This window comes from Barbus barbus, assembly GCF_936440315.1.
Source record: "Barbus barbus genome assembly, chromosome: 47".
In the NCBI taxonomy this organism is placed as follows: Eukaryota; Metazoa; Chordata; class Actinopteri; order Cypriniformes; family Cyprinidae; genus Barbus; species Barbus barbus.
The window spans coordinates 21,032,050-21,054,548 of NC_136725.1; the positions used below are offsets into that span (position 1 = coordinate 21,032,050).

The window sequence follows — 22,499 nt, forward strand, 5'->3', positions numbered from 1 at the left end:
GCATCACAATATGGTAAGGGGCGTAACATTTCCGTCTCACGCTTGAGGCCAATCACAACGCATTGGATCGCTTCTCAGAACGATGAGCTTTGTAAAAATCTACGCATTTTAGAAAGGTGGAGCATAGAGGAGCAACAATAATGTACAGTATGTGAAAAATAATGTGTTTTTTTAGCCTTAAACCACATAAATACAATGCATTACACCAAATACACAAAATAATGTTCTTTTTAGCAATGTCATATGACCCCTTTAAAATTAAAGTGATAATGTTTAACAAATATTGCAAACTGGTGCAGTGATACATAAAAATTTCAGTACTGTAATTGTGGTTTACTTAATTAGCTCTGCACACAATCCATGGTGACATGCTTTTTGTGAAAACAGGTGTGCTCTCCCACATGCCTTGGACAATGATATAAACTATGTAATTTATCTAATGTTCCTTTCATTCAAACAAAGAGTCTTGACATTCCAGTCCTGTTCATGATTCAGTTTCTCTTTGTGACTTTTCTTTAGGGCTCAGGTGATGTGAAGTATCATCTGGGTATGTACCACAGACGCATCAACCGGGTCACTGATCGCCACATCACTCTGTCTCTGATGGCCAATCCTTCACACCTGGAGGCAGTGGACCCTGTAGTGCAGGGCAAGACCAAGGCAGAGCAGTTCTACTGTGGTGACTCTGACGGCAAGAGGGTGTGTGAACTGCCCTCATGGTTCTAGCATTTGTGCTTATGTTATTAAACTTGAGTGTTTCTTTTAAAGACCCCATGAAACCCCATTATTGCATTAGCAGGATTAGCAGGTCATCAGTGCATCAGGAAAACAAAACTATTTTTACTGTAGATTTCTAGTGCAGGCATCAGCTTGAAGTTTACTTTGTCAAGTAGTACGCTAGTACAGGGGTTCCCAAACTTTTCCATTCCACGACCCACCTAGACAAGTATAATCTATTTCAAGACCCACCAAAATATTTGAGATAAAAAACAATTACTATTATCTTAAAAGCATAATATGGCAGAAATTAAGTATTTAAGAAAAGTAACTATTTTATTTTATAGGCTAGTACCACTGTAAACTTTCACTACTAATATTTACGTTTTAATTTCTTCATTCACAGAAGTTAATGAGTCTTATCAAATATGTCCATAAAACCTCGAAACGCGCTCACTCCGGTGCGGCTATGAACTGTAATCTGCACTGCGAGTGTTTTTACCGTTAAACCGTCTTTTTACAGACGGTTTATGGATTAAATGCATATGAAGGAACGAAAACAACAAACTCTTTGCATCTCTCGGAGAGATATAGCGCCGAGTTCAAACAAACGATAGCAATGAATGAACATACCTGAAACAGTTTTCGCAACTTTTGAATTTTCCGGTGTATGCAATCTCATGAAGAACACAGCGCAGTGAAGTGAGCGAGTTTCTTTTCATTAATAATGCGGACCGAGCATTTTAATAATGAATCGTCGCTCTGAGACCCTCACTGTTATTACAACTTGTGCGAGCCCGTGCTTCAAAACACGCAATGCATGTTTTAAATCCTGGCCTTTGCGATTCAAAAATCTCACTGAGCAATATCGCAATTCGTAATTAACCTTTGTATATCGTCCAGCCCTAGGAACTGTGTGTGTGTGTCATTTAGCTGCCGCCAAGTGGCTTTGTGCGACCCACCTTGTCCCACTCGCGACCCACAGTTTGAAAACCCCTGCGCTAGTATATAGTTGACCTCAAAGTTACAGACATGGATTGTAACTTTGTAAAGTGAAGTACAAATCAAGGGGCCTATATCCAGAGATTAAACAGTTTGCTCAAAGACAAATGTGTGATCGGTTGTATTATGTAAACAGTCTTAAATCATCTTTTGTGATCAGACAACAAGACATGATTGACATGGTGTCACTAAGACTGTGTCCTTGTGTCTAAAGGTGATGTCCATCTTATTGCATGGAGACGCAGCCTTCGCAGGTCAGGGTATCGTCTATGAGACCTTCCACCTGAGTGACCTGCCGTCCTACACCACACATGGCACTATCCACGTGGTCGTAAACAACCAGGTCTGTTTCTTGCACACTCTCACCAGCAGGGAACTTCTTCTTTAAATTGGTACAGTTCAAAAGTTTTTCTTTAAGATTTTTTTTTCATGTTTTTGAAGTCTGTTATGCTTACCAGGCTGGATTTCTTTGATCAAAAATACAGTAAAAACACTAATATTGTGTTATTACAATTTAATATCTCTTTTCTGTTTATCATGTGTTAAAATGAAATTTATTCCTGTGATGTCAGTGGTGAATTTTTCAGTCTTCAGTCACATGATCCTTCAGAAATCATTCTAATTTGCTGATTTGCTGTTCAAGGAAGTGGAACATTTCATATTATTATTAATGTTTGCTCGATTCAATGCATCTTTGCTAAATAAAAGCACTGATTTCTTAAAACAATATCTGGCCAACAGTAGTATTGTATAATTTATAATTTTGTATAAATATATTATATATGTGCTTGTTTTGGAATAGCACACACATAATTTCATGATCACTTGAAAAGATAGTTAATGTTTCTTGGCTTTTGAGGAGAAAATGTGTGGTTAAAATTGTTCATAAATTTATAAAAATGGTTGAAACTGCCATATAAGTTTGACTTTTTTTGAGGCAAATATTTACATTTACACTGAACAAAATTATAAACACAACTGTTGTTTTTGCTCCCATTTTTCATGAGCTGAACTCAAAGATCTAAGACTTTTTCTATGTACACACAAGGCCTATTTCTCTCAAATATTGTTCACAAATCATCTGGTGTGACCACCATTTTCCTCACGCAGTGCAACACTGAGTTGATCAGGTTGTCCACTCATCTTCAATGGCAGCATGATTATTGCACAGGTGTGCCTTAGGCTGGCCACAATAAAAGGCCACTCTAAAATGTGCAGTTTTATCACACAGCACAATGCCACAGATGTTGCAAGTTTTGAGGGAGCGTGCAGTTGGCCATCTCCAAAGGCGTTTCAGAGAATTTGGCAGTACATCCAACCGGCCTCACAACTGCAGACCACGTGTAACCACACCAGCCCAGGACCTCCACATCTAGCATCTTCACCTCCAAGATCGTCTGAGACCAGCCACCCTGATACCTGTTGCATCAATCATTCATAAAATAGTTTTTTCAATATTCTGCGTCATATTTTTGAAAATCACTAGCATGCTACAGGTACTGTCCATGTGCATTAAATCAGGGGTTTTCAAACTGTGGGTCGCAGAGTGGGACAATGTGGGTCGCACAAAGGCGAAGGCTGCGTCTCCATGCAATAAGATGGACATCACCTTTAGACAGAAGGACACAGTCTTAGTGACACCATGTCAATCGTGTCATGTTGTCTGATCACAAAAGATGATTTAAGACTGTTTACATAATACAACCGATCACACATTTGTCTTTGAGCATTTGTCTTGTGGCCAGCCTAAGGCACACCTGTGCAATAATCATGCTGTCTAATCAGCATCTTGATATGCCACACCTGTGAGGTGGATGGATTATCTCAGCAAAGGAGAAGTGCTCACTAACACAGATTTAGACAGATTTGTGAACAATATTTGAGAGAAATAGGCCTTTTGTGTACATAGAAAAAATCTTAGATCTTTGAGTTCAGCTCATGAAAAATGGGGGCAAAAATAAAAGTGTTGCGTTTATAATTTTGTTCAGTGTATTTAAATATTTTTGTTCCTCTCTCTTTAGATTGGCTTCACTACTGACCCTCGGATGGCGCGCTCCTCGCCATATCCCACGGACGTAGCCAGAGTGGTCAATGCTCCCATCTTTCATGTTAATGCAGACGATCCTGAGGCTGTGATGTATGTGTGTAATGTAGCTGCTGAATGGAGAGCAACCTTTCATAAAGATGTGGTGGTTGATCTGGTAGGGAAGCACATTTTTTTAAGTGGGAATGTTTCCAACTGTGTGTCAAACGTGATTTAGGTGTTGACTCTGGTGTTCTCCGTTGTACTGTAGGTGAGCTACAGACGGAATGGCCACAACGAGATGGACGAGCCGATGTTTACGCAACCACTGATGTACAAACAGATAAAGAAACAGAAACCTGTTCTGCAGAAATATGCTGAAAAGCTCATTGCAGAAGGAGCTGTAAGCAGACAGGAATATGAGGTCAGATGAACCAAATAGTACTCCTAAAATGAATATGTACACTGACATTCAAAGGTTTGGGGTCAGAAAGATATTGCTTTAAAAGAAATTAATAATTTTATTCACCAAGAATAGATCAAAGTGATCAGAAGTGACAGAAATCTTGTGTAACATTATAAATGTTTTTACCATTTTTAATAAATATTATTTGTAGTATTTCACAATATTACCATTTTTACTGTATTTTGGCCAAAACATAACAGACATTAACATAAAAAAATATGACAGACCCCAAACTTTTGATCGGTATTTGTAGTTACAATAATAAGAAACACTGACAATATTTGTCAAATACTTTCTTACTTAAAGGAGTCATCGGATGCAAAATTCACTTTTCAAGTTGTTTGAACATAAATGTGTGTTGGAAGTGTGTGTACGCATCCATCCTGTAATGATAAAGATTAAAAATCCCCTTTCTCAAATCAGGCTGTTCTGAGATTCCTGTCAGAATGATGTAGTTCTGCACTGTCCGCTCCCACCATAGTTGATTGACAAGGCCGTCTTACCTTAGAACCGCCCTGAGTGAGATGAGAGTCGTCCGCCGGTGCAGGGGAAGACAAGAATGTAAGCGATTTAAGCGACTGAGGTGTTCTGTTGTTGGATGTAATAATGAATTAGGGTTGGGCGATGAATATGATACAGTGAAACATCGTGATGGACGATGACATCGGGGGGCAGGGTTAGGGTGTGCCCGAAGCGTGAATCCGTATGCAGAAACACACGGAAAACAAATAACGCATTCTATGGAGCCACTAAAGGGACATGGTTAGCCGCTTGCTACAGTAGCAGTCTGTTACATTACAGTACATGAAAGTTCACTTACCACATACACAGAGTAAGGAGAGATGACTGATAGGACAATGGCGAATGATTTGCAGATACTGAGCACCACTGACAAACATCTAATCTTGTAAAATGTATGGTACTGCTGCTCCGTGTTATCACGAATCTCAAAAGTGAAAGTAAAATAAGAGTGCGCATTCGAAAGCGGTTTCAGTGCCCTGCCTGCATATTTGTAGCGGTTCCCTGATGCCCGCAATTCAATTATAATTAGTCAATGATATAATTGTGATTAGAAAGTTTTTTTTTTTTTTAATTATCCTCCCATTTCGTAGGCTATTTATTCACCTTAGGGTTTCCGTAGTATACTTAATTTCCATTCCAAACATGGAATTGGGATGCAACGGATTGCGGAAGAGTGGCCGGCGGGTTGGAATCACAATGCCGGCTCAACATCGTGATGTCTGTCAGCCATCGACGATGGTATCGTCTATCAGCCCAACTCTATAATGAATATAGCAGTCGTCATTTACTCCCGGTATCTGAGCCGCTGAAGATGCAGAGGATTAAGTTTACTTTAGTTTTGAAAGGAATGCGCCAATCCCCAATCTGCCTAAATGCGTCTATGTTCGTGCGAATCATTCGTGAATTTATCTTAGCAAATCGCCTTTCCTAATAATGTGCTAGTTAGCCAGTTTCACGGCAGTAGTTTAAAGTCTGCTCGTTACTCCACGGAAGAGAGGGGCGGGGTCAGCAGAGTCATTAGCATTTAAAGCAACATGGACTAAAAACCACTTGCTGAAAACAGCTGATTTTGATGGGAAAAAAAGGTGTTTTTTACACTACCATTGAGAAATTTTAACCAAAGTATGTTATAGACTTTACCATTTTACCATTAGACCCTAAAGAATCATATCAACTTGTGGAAAATGGGCATCCGATGACCACTAAATGACTTGTGTGAATATTTACATTAATATAATTTTATGTGTCTGTCCTTGTAGGAGGAAATTGCCAAGTATGACAAAATCTGTGAGGAGGCGTACAATCGTTCTAAAGATGAAAAGATCTTGCACATCAAGCACTGGCTTGACTCACCTTGGCCAGGTGGGTGGGTGTGTGTGTGTGTGTGTGTTTGTTTGTGTTGATGTACAATGTCTCCAAACTGAGACGTGTGTATTACATGTGTGTATTTCCTCTGAAATCTACTTGACTTGACATTTGTGCTTTAATTACAGGTTTCTTCACTCTGGACGGTCAACCCAAGAGTATGAGCTGTCCATCCACTGGTCTTAATGAAGAAGTGCTTAGTCACATTGGTCAGGTAGCTTCCTCTGTGCCTGTGGAGGATTTCACTATCCATGGAGGTAATTTTTCACTCTCATCTCTGCATACACCTGCACACAATTATGAAAAGGCAAATGGCCTGTACCCAAAGTCATTTTTGAAACATGTTGGGAACCAGCTATATCTACAGTTACTATCTACTTGAATGCAGAAATACAGAAATCTTCAAAATAAGCTTGGGTTTCAAAAACTTAGAAATCACCAATAAATCTGCCAAAAATGCTATCATTTGTTTAGCTCGAACACATCTTAAAAATATTTTTTTGGCTTGAGCCAGCATCTGTACTCATTCTATCCGTCTTCTTCTAAGGTCTCACCCGTATCCTAAAGGGTAGGGCTACTATGGTGCAGAACCGCTCAGTGGACTGGGCTCTGGGAGAATACATGGCCTTTGGTTCTCTTCTAAAGGAAGGCATTCATGTGCGTCTCAGTGGTCAGGATGTGGAGAGAGGGACCTTCAGGTAAGAACAGCTGCATCTCATGCTCCTGAATGAACTTCATTTGTAAGCAACTCCATAGTCTACCTTTTTGTCCCCATACAGTCATCGGCACCATGTGCTACACGATCAGAACGTTGACAAACGGACTTGCATTCCCATGAACTACATCGACTCGAACCAGGCTCCATATACCGTGTGCAACAGCTCCCTGTCAGAATACGGGGTTCTTGGTGGGTATAAACCAAATGAACTGTGGCTGGTTGCTGTCGGTCAAACAAACCCAGAAGAAGCTGCTAATTATATGCCCACTGAACAAGCATATCCTCAGGTCTGTGTCTCGTTGTGTGCAGGTTTTGAGCTTGGCTTTGCCATGGCAAGTCCTAATTCTCTAGTGCTCTGGGAGGCTCAGTTTGGAGACTTTCATAACACAGCTCAGTGCATCATTGACCAGTTCATCTCCCCTGGCCAGGCCAAATGGGTCCGACAGAATGGCATCGTGCTGCTGCTGCCTCATGGCATGGAGGGCATGGTGAGGTCTTTTCATCTTAAATCCACCTCTGAGCTTTCATCTTCTCATCTGCTCCCTTTTTCATTATTTTCTTGGTGATCTTTTCAGGGACCAGAGCACTCCTCCGCCCGTCCAGAGAGATTCCTGCAGATGTGCAATGATGACCCTGACATTTTCCCGGTAAATCTCTGGCTTTTAAGCATTAAAATTTTAACTGAACACAATATTTACTATGAATATTGGTCTTAATACTCATTTGTTTGACACAGAAAATCACAGAGGACTTTGCCGTCCGGCAGCTTTATGAATGTAACTGGATTGTGGTGAACTGCTCCACTCCTGGAAATTACTTCCATGTTCTTCGGAGGCAGATCCTTCTACCCTTCAGAAAGCCTGTAAGCGTCATTTCACTCTGTTCATCATCTATACAGGTTTCCCTCACCACAAAAAACATGTAAATATCAGAGAATTTTAAAATTGCTTTCCAGTTCTTGAAATCATGGATTATTCGTGGAAAATCATATGTTTGCTATGGAAATTTGCTCAAATATTTAATTTAATAGCTATTGTACTTGCAATGTCCAATTTGTGACTAAATCTTTCTTTTTAAGTAGCTTTGTTTTGAATGGATTCATTAGCAATAAATATTTGAAAAAATCCTGGACATAAAAAATTTATTGGTCAGATATTGTGGGACTCTGTAGCTAACTTGTGGTTTCATTTAGTTTTAATCTTTCTTTCTATTTGCTCTAGCTCATTATCTTCACGCCTAAATCACTGCTACGGCACCCAGAGGCCAAATCAAGTTTTGACGACATGTTACCAGGTTTGTCCACTTGAAATCTTGGCAATCCTTTGTCATACAATGTCCCGCTATAGCATTTTTAGTAATGTTCAGGTGTGTTCTGGTTTGATAAGGCACACACTTCAGACGTCTCATTCCTGAAGAGGGAAGTGCATTACAGAATTCAGCTGGAGTGAAGCGTCTCATCTTCTGCACAGGAAAAGTTTATTATGACCTCATCAAAGAAAGAAAATCCAGAGGCCTAGAGGACACAGTGGCTATCAGCCGCATTGAGCAGGTACCTGCATACACTTTTATTCTTAAAATTATTAAATGGGCTGTTTTCTGTATTTACTTCTCCATGATAAGAATGCTCATTTTACTAGTCCAGCTTTCTTTCCTGACTATTTATACACCACGTTATAATTTTCGCTTCATGCCTGCACTCTAGTAGTTAAAAGATGTGTTTGATGACTTTAAATGCATTATTCTCCAGCTTTCTCCATTCCCGTTTGACCTGGTGAAAGGCGAGGCAGAGAAGTATCCACACGCTCAGCTGCTGTGGTGCCAGGAAGAGCATAAGAATCAAGGCTACTACGATTATGTCAAGCCACGCATCAGCAGAACCTTCAACAACACCCGTCCCGTTTGGTAACTCATGTCTTTAAATTCACCTTTAGAAGAATCTCACAAAATCTCTCAAGAACTAGATTACATTTTCCTCCAAAATTAAAATAATTATATTTGGCTTAAAGACAATAGTATCTGTAGTATCTAGTAAGCCACAAAAAGACTATTTAAATATGAATCCTGCACGTTCTGTGTGTCTCTGTATGAATCAATGGCGTAGACACATGGTTTCGTTTACTACACACATACTGAAGTGCGTGACACTCGCAGGGGTTTCAGCGTCTGCTGCCTCAATATGAGAGTGCATAAATACATGAACGACATCACCAAAACTGCTCCGAGAGTCACTTTATGAGCATTTTAGCCTTTGATGTGAGTAAAACTAGCATCATATCACAGAACACAGAAATTGAAAGGTATTCACGGCAACCCATCAAAATAAAAGTTCGGTTTAACCTGAAGACATTGTGCCAGAAATATATTACTATTGCTCAGTAGAATGTACGGAATACTACTACTACAAACTTTATTTTTGAGGAATAATCACACAACATTTCCTCTGTTTTAATGTTAATTGTAAATCCCATTTGCCAAAAATAAAAAGTTATTTAATGTTTAATATAAATATTTTTATTTATATTATATTTGTCAGTCCTCTGTCGTGTGTGCCATGTGTTCCCGCCTCATGTTTCCTTATTTGGCTTGTTTCCTGTCCTTGTTTAATGTGATTATTAGTTAATTCTTGTCCAGCTGTGTTTGTCTCATTATCTATGATTATCCTGTGTATTTATAATCCTGTCTGTTCAGTTTGACTTCGTCTGGTCTACTCGTTACTGTCTGTGTCAGCCTTGTCTTCTCTTGCCCTGCCTTGTTTGGAGTTATTAAAGACTGTTATTTTGAGTTTATCCACATCTGCGTGTTCCTGTATCCTTGCTGTGTGCACCGTGAGAGAAGACCAGACCTATACTGTAAGCGGCGCCCCTTCACCTAGTTTTGCTTTGTTCGTTTTTTGAAAAGTTTTTATTTGTTCCTGTTTGTTCGTTCGTCAAGTTCTCGGGTTGCTGCTCCCTTGATCACGCCGCCGTCCGCAGCTCACCCAGGCCCGCCGTTCGTGGGAGATCGACGATGCCGTCTGCGGCTCTCCCAAGCCCGCCATTCGCCGCCGTCCGCGGGTCACCCAAGCCCACCTGCAGTTAATGTGGCAAGCCCGCCGCTAACTCAAGCCCGTCGGCCACTACCATGGATCCAGTTCCCTAATCTCGGCCTGGAGTGCCGTTCCCAGGTCCCGTGGATCCAGTTCCCTAATTTCGGCCAGGAATGCCATTCCCAGGTCCCGTGGATCCAGTCCACATGTCACGGCCAGGAGTGCTGTTTTTAAGTCTTGCTGTGCCCACAGGAACATTTTAAACCTTGTTATGTCGGTCGGTCTTGTCCACGGAGACTCTTCGGGAGCAGACGGGACCTCTTGAGGTGGCTACGGAGGCCATTCCCAGCTGCCTGTCTTTCCTGTCGCAGAAGTGGAGGCGGTTGCTGAGGGACCCTGTGAAGGCTCCTGACTCCTTGTCATGCCCAGAAGAAGTCTCAGCTTCCAAGCTAGCACAGGAGGGCTTCCTGTTCCTGTGGGCTGTCCTGTCCAGTCCTGTTCCTCTTTGTCTAGGCCCGGAGGGCTGTCCTGTCCTATTTGTTTAGCCCCGGAGGGCTCCTGATACCCCCTAGCTGCCCCATGGAAAAAAAAAATTTGGGGAGGGGGGGGTAGAAGGGATCCGGCTGGAGTGGCCATCCATCGGCCCGGCCACTCCCTGCACCGCCATGGCCTCCAGAGCTGGCAGCTCCGCCATGGTCTCCGGTCTGTCTGTTCCGCTCTGGAGGTCCCCATCCTGTTTTTTCCGGTCCGTGTGTGTCCTGAGAGGCCTCCAGAGCGCCTTTGATATAAAAAGTTTGTTTAATTTTCAGTAATTTAAGCAGATCAGAATTTGGGAAAAAATTTTAATGGACTTCATGCAAAAGCCTCTAAGTGCCGTCTGAAATTTTCTTCTAAAATTATCTTTCTTTTTTTTTTTTTTATCAGGATCCTATATGTAGGTTCAGTAATTTCACATTAATGGCAATGAATAGGTTCTTTTCATTGCTATTAAACTGAAATAACTGAACATAAACATAGGAGCCTGATTTAAAAAAAAAAAAAAGATAATTTTAGAAGAATTTCAGACGGCACGTAGAGGCTTTTGCATCTGAAATCTTCATATATAAATTATTAAAAATTTGAATTAAAGCTTAAGGTCTGCACTTAAATTTCAATTGAAATTTAATTGAAGTGGCCCTATATATACTTATTTATAAGTATATAGACTTTAATTCAAGTAAAATCTAAAGCTTAGGAATTACAACCATTTTTATTCACAGTCCCCCCATTTTCAGGGGCTCAAATATAATTGGACAAATAATTATAATCATAAATAAAATGTTCATTTTTAATATTTTGTTGAGATTTCTTTGCAGGCAATGACTACCTTAAGTCTGGAACTCATGGACACCACCTTTGTGATGCTTTGCCAGGCCTTTACTGCAGCTAACTTCAGTTATTGTTTGTTTGTGGGTCTTTCTGCCTTTAGTTTTGTCTTCAGTGAGTGAAATGCAGCTCAATCGGGTTGAGATCAGGAGATTGACTTGGCCACTCCTGGTTTGCTTTTGCTGTATGTTTTGGGTCATCGTCCATTTGTATTATGAAGCGCAGTCCAATCAACTTTGCTGCATTTGGCTGAATCTGGGCAGAGAGTATATCCCTATATCCGGCTGCTTCTGTCTTCTGTCTCATCATCAGTAAACACCAGTAACCCAGTGCTACTGGAAGCCATGCTCATGCTTCACACCGCTCCATGTTTCACAGATGATGATGTGTGCTTTGGATCATGAGCTGCTCCAAGCCATCTCCATACTTTTTTCTTCCTGTAATTCTGGTACAGGTTGATCTTAATTTCAGCCATCCAAAGAATGCTTTTCCAGAAGTGGTCTGGCTTTTTTAGATGTTTTTGGCAAAGCCTAATCTGGTCTTGTTTGCACCTTGTGGTGAACCCTCTGTATTTGCTCTGGTGAAGTCTTCTCTTGATTATAGACTTTGACAGAGACACGTCTGCCTCCTGGAGAGTGTTCTTCACTTGGCTGGATGTTGTGAAAGGGTTTGTCTTTATCATGGAGAGGATTCTCCGATCATCACCACTGTTGTCCTTCGTGTATGTCTAGGCCTTTTTATGTTGCTGAGCTCACCAGGGCGTTATTTAAATTTTTTTCAGAATGTACCAAACTGTTGATCTGGCCGCTCTCTGATGGATTTGTTTTGTTTTTGAAGCCTAACAATTGTCTGTTTCACTTGTATGGAGAGATCCTTTGACATGATGTGGGTTCACAGTAACAGCTGCCAAATGCAACTGGCACACTTAGAATCAACTCCAGAGCTTTTACCTGATTAACTGATGTAGAAATAACGAAGGAATAGCCCATATCTGGCTTTTGATGAAATGGCTTTTGAATCAGCTGTCCAATTACTTATGGTCCCTTCAAAAGGGGGGACGATGCATATTAAAGAGCTGTTATTCCTTAACCTTAACCTCCAATTGTGATTAGAATACCCTCAAATCAAATTAAAGATCAGAGTATGCGTTTTAAGATCGTATTCATTATATAACTAACTTGAATATGTTTTGGTTAACAGCTAAAGTAATAAAATTGTGCCTGTCTCCAAATATATATGGACCTAACTGTGTATATATATATGTGCTATCAATCGATTAAAAAAATGAACATCTCATTTTTTCTGAAATTAATTGTGATTAATCCTACCTAACATTAATGTTTTTACATATAATGTTATATTGCAATAATTTCACATTCAATCTTCAAATTAATGTACATTTGTTTAATGTACATTATTTTTTTTATGACTGAAGGCATGTATCACTGATACTACTGATGTCTCTAGGAAATAGTTTTCCCCCTAATATTTAACCTTTCATTCAACATTGCAATATAATTAAGAGCTATCAATTTTAGCATTTATTAGACTTAACTTCTAATTTGTGAACTTAAAACAATCTTCACATAAACCCATTATAATAAATGCCATATTTACCTGTGCCCTTCAGCAAGTTAGAAATATACAGAAATTGAATGTTATCAATAGGGCTGTATACCTTGGAGAACCTGGCGATACGATACATACCTCGATACACAGGTCACGATTCGATACGTACCTCGATACAGAGCTGTCTCGATACGATTTGATACAATGTGACACGATTCGATACGATTCAATAAAAATACATGGGCCAGAGCCAATTAGTTAATGCTGAACACATTTACTCAACAAACAGAACTCTGCATTTTTCTTCAATTTATTGAAGACAAAAGTGCATTATAACAAAGTGCATTTTGCTTAAATATTTGCAACTTTAAGTGCTCTGATTAATTGTACACAAATTGTATTAATCTGGAAATTACCACAAGTCAACATTTAACTTTCCAAGGGTACAGTCTGAGCTCACACAAGCACAAAATCTTCTTCTTATTATTCTTAACTTCTTATTAAATCTTCTTATAATTCTTTTTTGTGACACCATGTACTGCCATAACATATTTCACTATGAAATCACTTAAATGCTACATCTTGCTTTAACATTTTCCATGAGTTTTTTTGAAACTCGCGGGCGCCGCTGCGCCCCCTAATGGCTGGGCGGAGTATCGATACTAAGGGCTAGAATATCGATACTGTATCTTTTTTTATTATATCGGTATGTATCTAAGAATCGATATTTTGAGCACACCCCTAGTTATCAAACACTAATTTCTCAATTAAATATTGATGAATTCTTAAAGTTATCAAATTTATTGATTTTTCCCCTTTTTTCATTTGTTGTTTGATTAACAGACATCACAGCAGCTGGGTTATTGTGTTTTTTGGCTGCTATTAATTTAATAGCTGATTAATTTAATTGCTGAACGTAACGCAGATCTGACACGCATTCTTAAAAGTGACTCATATATAACAAATACTTGCATACAGTTATAAGGCAGCTTTAATCACCTTTTTGGTGACTTCAACTTAACTGATGACATAACTATGACATTGCATGCTTCATATTCGTGCTTTGTTTTTCTTTATTCCTATTTAAAAATTGTACTGTAAAAATGAATGAATGTAAAAACTATTTGAATGAATTTAATGGTTTTTAATGGCTAAATACTATATGATAAATACTACATTCAATACAGTATAATAATAATAATAAATTATAGTTTTTAAACATTTATCAAATTTAAATGTTTTTGTTTGTTTGTTTACTTTGGGGTGACCTTAAGTAGTTTTCATGCTATGCATTCATGCAATAGTATTTGTACCCAATTAACACTTGTGTTGCTAATGCATGTAAGCCATGTAATAATGCATGTAAGACCTCATTTGTAAGTCACTTTGGATAAATGAAAATGCGCATTTACATTTACATGTATTCTTCTCAGGTACACCGGCCGAGAGCCTGCAGCTGCCCCCGCCACAGGCAATAAGAAGGCTCATCTTGTGGAGCTGGAGCGGTTCTTGGACACAGCCTTCAACCCACATGCCTTCCAGGACCAGTCCTAAGCACCTCGCCCCATTCACTCCCTTCATTCCCATCCCTCCGTCCCTCATTTTTCAGGAAACTCACATCCCACTGTTAGCGTTAGAAGGCAGGCTGGCAGCTAGGAATCTCCAGACCAAAACACAGGTTTGCTTTGCACTGTACATTAGGTATGAGAGGGCTATCTATGCAGGTTTACTGAAAGGATGCAAGCTTTTAGCAACTACATGGTATCAATTTATATGCACGTGTCTCTAAGGCATGTCGATGATGGTTTTATTAGAGCCTTAAAGTGACATGCAGCTTAAACTAGAGGTTTCCCCTCAAAAATACAAATAAAATTTAATTTTGAATACGCACAAAATAGTGGACAACAGCGCAAGAAAATGTTTGCACCGTCCATTACTTAAGTTGGCATGGACGTCTCTCAGAAATGAGACCTGTTGAAAAGTCATGATAGCATGAGGGCTTTAAAGGGCATGCATTGAACCCTATGCATTTTTAAATTATTGTGAACAAGGAACTAGTTAGCCTGTCTGGGTTTAGCAGTTTTATAATATAGCAGGAAAAAAGACACCCTATCGTTCATCCTCTTCTTCATCACTCCCATTCACCCTCTAAGCACTCAGTGCCAAATTATAATGAACTTCAGTAGCAGAATTCAAGGACTGATAGCTGAAACAATTTTATTTTGTAATTTAAAAAAACAATAAGATGAGATTAAGCTGCAAGCAGAAACACTCTCTTCAGGACATAAAATAAAAGGACTTATTTATTTTCTTAGGTTTATGTTTATTCCAGACTACTGTTATAATGCTTCATTCAATAAAAGCATCTCAGTTTGTTCTGTTTGCTTGTTTGTACTAATAATTGATGCAAGACAAATTTAACATGAACACAGATTACACTTTATCCAATGATATGTGATCATGTGCACTTTATCAAATGATACTAAGGCCTTTGATTAATATGAGTCTTGACTAAGTCTGACTATAAAGTACTTAAATTAAGGTAAACAATTAAGTTTATATGACACCTGTGGTCCAAAAACAAATATTACATACAGCAGTTGTTTTTTTTTTTTTGTATTGTTACTTCAATACTCTGCTCCTTCAGAAATCTGATACATTCAAAGCAGCTTTACATGTTTAATACCACTGAACTGTTTTTGACTTCTGTTTTTTTAAGTGGGCTTGTATGGATCTTACAGTAGCCAGACAGATTTACAGTAAGCTAGCCATATAGCCGATCTTCTCTTTGATGAATCCATAAAGATCTGCTGCCGAATGATGTTCACGAGCGTAGTGTCCACAGAACTCCTTCAGCCATTTGTCCAGTTTATCTGTTGAGAAAAAAAGTCAGGTTACTCAAAACCAGAACCTGAAAAGAACCTAGTTTAAAAATAGTATTGTATTACTTAACGTATGTAGAGCAACATGTGGAGCCCTTGGTTCATCAATTTGGCTGTTAAATTGAAATACATAAATTCTAACTACATAACACTGAAGCATACACTACCATTTCACAGTTTAAGGTCAGTACGATTTGTAATGATTTTGAGTCTTTCACCAAGGTCTTTATTTGGTCAAAAGACACAATTTGCAATATTGTGATATATTAAGAATTTAAAATAACCATTTTCTATTGTAATAAATTGTAAAAAAATTTAATCTTTTTCTTTGATGCAAAGCTGAATTTTCAGCATCAAAAGAACATATGTTTTTCACTCTTATGACACTTGAGCCTTTCACTGGCATGAGCCTACATTCAGTACTGTTAAAATCAGATACTTTAAGACTCAAGTCATATTGGAACTGTTGACTTGTAACTTATAAAGGGGTCATTTTTACTCTTAAGGTATCTACTTTTACAAGGTACTCTTTACACCTCTGATGGTATGTCTGCCTAGACAAACATTATCAGTAGAATTGTTTTTCTGTAGAATAAAATTAATTCAATTTATATTTATAGAACCCTATTATTTTCTGTTATTTATAGAACCCTATTATGCTCTGTTATTAACTACCGACATTTAAGGTAAAACGCTTCTTGCTATTGTGTTTTGATAGCACTGAATGCACATACCCACGGTCACGTTGTGTTTGGTCAGTATCTCATGCATTTCCTGTACTTCGTTTGCAAGTTCTTTATTGCAAAAGGTGAAGTAAGCCATGTCTCGTTCAGCCACTGCAGCAGCCATCAACTGAATGAGAGCTTTTGAAGACAAACACATTCTGTTCTGTGAATTTAAATGATTATCGTAATCCATCTGTAGTGTTTGAAATTTCCCCAGAAAAAACGTGTGTGTGTGTGTTTTGCCTTCATTTACCTTTGAGTTTAGGATCCCCCTTGAAGGCACCGCAGCCCCAGTTGCCCGTTGCAATGGCTGTTTTCGGGTTTCCTTGGAATCCCACATATGCCTTTGAGAGTCACACAGTACAAGTCTGAATAGCCTCACGATATCAAATTCTTGTGCCAGCAAATGTCAATATTGTAATGTTTCAGAACTACAACCTTGTTGAGTTCTCGTGTTATGTTCTCCTTGGTGTACTGGTCCTTCGGGTTCTTGAACTCCAGAGCATCAATGGCAACGATCTGCCGATAACGTCTCTTCCACGTATCCCTATGAATGAATGACACAATTTTACACCCATTTAATGCTTCTAGAGAATGCAAAGAAGGACTGCTTCATTCGGGACATAATTTAGGCAAGTCATCTTTATTTTAATGAATCTAGAGAGTGTGAAAAATAGACGGATCGATTCTCATAAAAACTAGTAGTATATTTTTTTCAACAGTCATTTTTACTTCTATGGGAAACTGTGAGTTACAAAATGCTGTAAAACCTTAACATGTTGGAATTCAGTCATCTATATGACATCCATTAAAGCAACATTATAGACTATATAGACTGAAATTGTGTAATGGTTTAAGGCCTTTCCACAATTTAATGACTTGAAACAAAACATTTTTTGTTTGTTTTGTCCTTGGCTGATCACAAGTCTGAATATTACTTTTATTACTGTTTTTATAGACTTCTTTCAAAAGTGTTTTTTGAAAGAAATTCTAAATTTTGTATATAAGTACTTGCCGCTTTGTGCAGTCATCGAATGGACCCTTCCAAGAAAAGCTTCTGCTATAGCCAGAGTACAAGCTGTACATCTGAGGACCTGATAACACATTACAGATCGACTGAAGATGAAGAAAAAGCCACGTAACCCTCAACACCATCAATATGAGATGGTGAAGATCATGAGTAGTTCACACAGAAGTGTTTTTTTTTTCATGTTGCTTAAAATGTTTATATGTGTATTATATGTGCATAACCATTCTATATTACGTGCATCGGTTTCAGTTCAGGCCTGAAATATACTGAAGCTGTATATCTATGATTTCTGTGATCGCTGGACAGAGTGACAACATTTCTTTTACATTTATTAATTTGGCAGATGCTGTCACTGCATTGCATTTAAAGTATACATTTTTACATGAATTATCCCTGTAACTGTTTTAGTTTTCAGATTTTTTAAGATCACAGCAGTACCTGTGATCTTAAGGCACTCGTTATCAGCCAGTTTCTCCGTGAAGAGTCTGGCCACGATGAGCTCTGGACTCATGAGGAAGAGGATCTCCTCCTGAACCAGTCCTGACTTCAGCACTCCTCCACCAATATATTTGCTGGCAAAGTCCACCTGTCCAGAACAACATGATGTAGATGAAACTCATCTGAAGAACAGGTACAAAACTGATGTTTAGATGACACTGACCTGCAGCATGCCTGTACCCTCACGCTCAATGGATCCTTCTGAAGAGATGTGAAGGTTCCTCAGGGGCATCTTCTTTCTAAAGTCCAACACGATCAGTACGAGGAATATTAACTCACTTTAGTCTATTTACTGTATTACTAGTGCAACTTACTTATTCCATTCAGGGAGCTGTGATGGTGGGATGCTAATCCTTTCGAAACTAACCAATCCATCTGGTTTTGCTGTTAAAGTAGTTAAAGGACATTAAATTGTTATGCTGAAATGAAAATAAATTCCTTGCTCATCCCTTGAAATACTTGCATGCGTCACTGACATATACACTCCTGTTCAAAAGTTGCAAGGACGCATTAAATTGATCAGAAGTGGCAGTAAAAACATTCATGATGTTACAAAATATTTCTATTTCAAATAAATGCTGTTTTTTTACTTTATGGCCCGGTTTCACAAACGGGTCTTAGCTTAAGCCAGGACTAGGCCTTAGTTAAATTAAGATATTTAAAAAATGCCTTGGAAAAAAACATTACAGGTGTGCATTTTGACACAGAACAATGAAACTGACATATTTTAAGATACAAGTAATAAGATATTTTCATTTGAGAGAGCTCAAACATGGATTTTAGTCTGGGACTAGCTTAAGTCTTGTCTGTGAAACTGGGGGTATATTTATCAAATAAACCTGGAAACAAGTATCCCAGTTTTTACAAACATATTAAGCAGCTCAACTCTTCAACACTAAAAATTATAAGAGATGCTTCTTGAGCTGCAAATCAGCATATTACAATGACTTCTGAAGGATCATGTGACACAGGAGACTGGAGTAATGATGCTGAAAATTCATTTAATTGTAAAAATTGTAATAATATTACTGTTTTTACTCAATTTTTAAACAAAAATAAATGCCGTTTTAGATGAGCATTAGAGACTTCTTTCAAAAACATTTAAAAATCTCACCGTCCCCCAAACTTTTGAACGGTAGTGTAGAGTATTTGTGTTAAGCGTGTTCTCAGTACCTGCATCTTGATCATGACTTTTTTTTGTCACTGTGTTGAAGTAATGGAATATGGCCCTCAGTTTCTCTGCTTTCTGGTTTAATCTATCTGTGTCTTTCTCATCAGCAAATAGGCTACAGCAAAAAATATATGTGTATTATAAAATGATACAACACCGGTATTTTCAGATCAGAATGAAACATTCAGTGTAATGTGATCAGAGCAGCACCTGCTGAAGTTAATGGTGGGGAAGTTGGCGTATTCTGAACCAGGTTTAGTGTCGTTCCTGTGAGGGAAGGTGCAGAAGAAGGCGTTTGCTAACAGACTGGAAATCTGCTGCTGAGACATTGTTATGGCCTGGTTCTGTTGCTGTCGCAGGAGAGGGATGGGCTGGAGACAGAGTACAAACAGTACATCTTTTTTTTCCGTATGGTTGTTGCTTGTCAGATTGTACAATATGAACCCGATGAGATTGTGCGTAAAAGCCAAGACAGACTCTTAAGACTCAATGTAAACAACAACTGATCAAATGAGAATGCAATGCAAGTCAATTTGGATAAAAGCATCTGCCAGATACATAATGTACATGTAATATGGTCACAATTTACAATGTTTACTGGACCTTTGCATTAGTGACATTTACACTTTTTTTCACACTTAAAAAGCCCAAACAGTCAGAAACTAGGGCAAAGGGGGGATTTGTGCTACATTACATTTAATGTGATATATATTGAATATTACAGAAACATTTAACTATAACTTGTAACTAAAATGTTTGATGATTTGTTTTCATACAAAAAAGCATTTCACAAACTTGATCATAACCAAAATCATGCTGTGTGGACCAGAAACTATTTTACAAGTCTATTTGCAACACAAGTAATATTAGTATTACAGGATTCTTAATTAACACAATGTATGTACCATACCTGTTTAATGAGATCAGGTAACTCAAGAGCTAGTTCGGCCATCTTTGGGATCAGCGAATGGAGATTATTGTCCATAGCGTGTAAGCGCTGTAGAGCAACGGCACAAATCAATCGGTGTTTTTTCACATTAATATTTACCTGTTCACTGATATGGAGTTTGATTCACTAACCTGACCATAACAATAAAGTGCATCAAATGTCCATTTGTCCTTGTTGCTGGAATTGTAAGACATTATTGCGCTCTATAAAAGACAGAAAACTGGTCACATTATGATATGCCTGAGCTTGTATAAAATCAATCGTCATAGTTACATTACCTCAACATCCCCAATAGAGTTACTGCCTTTGGTGAGCTTGCGCAGAGCATGACAGGTGGCTTCCCAGCGAGTGGGTGGTGCATGGGACTTGTGGTGGGACGGAGGCCGCGTCTAATGGGAATAATCATTATACTGAATATAATGATCTTTAGAGAGAGAGATTTGTTCAATAGCATTCTGGATGTTCATACTTACATAGAGATGTGGTAACTTCACATGGTTGGAATCCCAAACATGACTCCTTTGAAAAGGGACCATCACATCTCTTTGGAAACATGTCATCTGGTCAAACAAGCCAGTAACATGAATTATGACCAAATCCATATTCATAACACACTTTATAAAGTAAGATTATAATATAAGAACTGAGAATGAAGTTTGATTCTTACATCTATCATTATTCTATGTCCTATGAGTTTCTTGTCAAACTCTGTGGAGTAGTTTTGCATTGTTTTGAGGTTCTGAATGGGATATGTGGGACCCAGCTTTATCCCAGGCTTTGGTCTTGTTCCTGAGCTGGAAGGATCTGAGGAAACATCTGAAGTGTACATGTGTGCACCTCGAGAGGGCCGGTTTGAGCTGCTTTCTCCAGATGCACTGTGGGTTGGCTTGGGGTTTTGGGCCTCGTCAGGTTTGGCTTTTTTGGTCATTTTCACTGGGTTCTCACTAGATAGGGGCATTTGATTTGGTGCCTCATCCCTTCCATTCTGAATAGATGTTTTTTTATACTCATTGCCTGTAGTCTTAGTAGATGTGGGCTGGCTTGTGGCCCCTTTGCCTGCAGAATCAGTGGATGAGTGCTGGTTTTTGTCTTCTCCTCTTGACTGATCACCAGTGTTTCCTTTGTTATCTGTCTGCATGAAGCATCTCTTCACTTGACTGCTGTCTTGCTGTGACATCTAAGGCCAAAATAAAGCAAAAGCATCGGAATATCCAAAACAAGACAAATCACCTTTTTAGCCTACATATCTTGATATATGAGGATCTCCATTTTTCTATTTTTGACCTGTTTTGGATCTACCTGAAGGCAAGGGTGTGTTTAGGGCCCAACTGCGTGGTTTGCCTGGTGCCTAACTTACTGCCTGAAGGCGTTTACAGTGAGAACACTTTCTTACTCAAACTTTCTGAGTAACCAAGAACTCACTGGAGTACGAAAAAGACAGGAAACACGTATTTATAAAGCTAGTAAGTGGTAAAAACATTAGTATGTAGTAAGTGTACTCAAAGTTACATATACATTGAGGAAAGAGGAAAATGGCCCATCTCCTCTATTTAATTTTAATGTAATACTTGTAGTGATTTAATATTTGTTCTGTAGTGTTCAGAGCTCTTTCACTTTCTATTTTACGAACTGTGTTTACAATCAAATGCGATGTTTTTATACGAACCACATGTAACTTGTAACAAATTTTACAAATGGTGTGTAAAGCAAAACATGCAGTAGCTGGTAAATGCTATTTACTCACTTGTTCGGCTGTAATAGTCCGTGCTGTCTGTAAAAGCTTGTGATTGCTTGTGTGACCGAAACGAAAGTGAAGATGAAACCTTGAGCTGTGGCATATCCTGAGAACTGCAGGATATGAGCGATGATAACGGGATACAGAAACACCACAAGCATTTATTTCTAAAACTGACATTTAATAAATTCTCTCATACTGTTTCCTGGTCAAAACCGCTTTTATTAACCTCTCATCTTTCGTCACGTGACTGTTGTAGTTCGTCTTTTTAAACACCAGGTGGCGCCACACTCCAATATGCTTCAGCTGTGGGCGGTGTTTGCTAAAGCAAGGATTGTTCTGTATTTCTCATACTTAAGGTTAGTGATATGAACAAACCACTAATACTAGTAAACACTTGTGATACGCACATAAATTGATGCATTTTGATTGCTTAATTCTCTGTTTTCACATACAGACAGCGACAGTGTTTTGTGGTGGTGTGTAACAGTAGACCTCTATGCCATGGATTAGAATGAAAATGTACATTTTTATTTTTTGTCATTTATAAAAACAAGCAAGCAAAAAGCCCGTTCAGTACAATTATTTATTTATTTTCTTAGACTAATGTTTATTCCAGACTAAAATCGTCTCAGTTTCATACGGCTCTGCTTGTTTGTACTATAAACCTTGAAGCAAAAAAACCTAGAAATTTAAGAAAGTTCATTTTGTTTTAACATGACACGTGTCCTTTATCA

General features: G+C 38.6%; 2 protein-coding genes across 7 annotated transcripts in view; one reads left to right on the forward strand and one right to left on the reverse strand.

Moving 5' to 3' along the window:
* LOC306865805 (2-oxoglutarate dehydrogenase complex component E1-like) overlaps positions 1-15,147 on the forward strand; it is a 27,455-nt gene extending 12,308 nt beyond the window's left edge. For 4 of the 6 annotated variants that reach the window (XM_079410609.1, XM_079410608.1, XM_079410612.1 and 1 more), the window contains 15 exons: positions 520-699; positions 1,934-2,062; positions 3,741-3,920; positions 4,014-4,166; positions 5,990-6,092; positions 6,224-6,352; positions 6,643-6,793; positions 6,875-7,002; positions 7,123-7,301; positions 7,389-7,460; positions 7,550-7,675; positions 8,034-8,106; positions 8,199-8,362; positions 8,561-8,715; positions 14,206-15,147. In XM_079410609.1, the coding sequence (XP_079266735.1) occupies positions 520-699; positions 1,934-2,062; positions 3,741-3,920; positions 4,014-4,166; positions 5,990-6,092; positions 6,224-6,352; positions 6,643-6,793; positions 6,875-7,002; positions 7,123-7,301; positions 7,389-7,460; positions 7,550-7,675; positions 8,034-8,106; positions 8,199-8,362; positions 8,561-8,715; positions 14,206-14,326 (2,043 nt within the window). In that variant the 3' untranslated portion in view covers positions 14,327-15,147. Of the gene's footprint in view, positions 1-519; positions 700-1,933; positions 2,063-3,740; positions 3,921-4,013; positions 4,167-4,631; positions 4,770-5,989; positions 6,093-6,223; positions 6,353-6,642; positions 6,794-6,874; positions 7,003-7,122; positions 7,302-7,388; positions 7,461-7,549; positions 7,676-8,033; positions 8,107-8,198; positions 8,363-8,560; positions 8,716-14,205 lie in introns of all 6 variants that reach the window. The other 2 variants (XR_013783899.1, XM_079410610.1) reach the window with 2 other exon arrangements.
* On the reverse strand, positions 14,966-22,024 carry LOC306865806 (poly(ADP-ribose) glycohydrolase-like). The gene is made up of 16 exons (XM_079410613.1): positions 21,772-22,024; positions 20,695-21,204; positions 20,501-20,587; positions 20,306-20,416; positions 20,159-20,230; positions 19,989-20,075; positions 19,289-19,449; positions 19,081-19,193; positions 18,222-18,291; positions 18,071-18,146; positions 17,848-17,995; positions 17,395-17,473; positions 16,818-16,926; positions 16,633-16,723; positions 16,389-16,517; positions 14,966-15,645 (listed from the first exon to the last, which is right to left on the reverse strand). Exons 1-16 carry the CDS (start codon positions 21,940-21,942, stop codon positions 15,527-15,529), a joined length of 2,133 nt encoding a protein of 710 aa, XP_079266739.1. The 5' UTR covers positions 21,943-22,024; the 3' UTR covers positions 14,966-15,526.
* Positions 22,025-22,499: the final 475 nt, after the last annotated feature.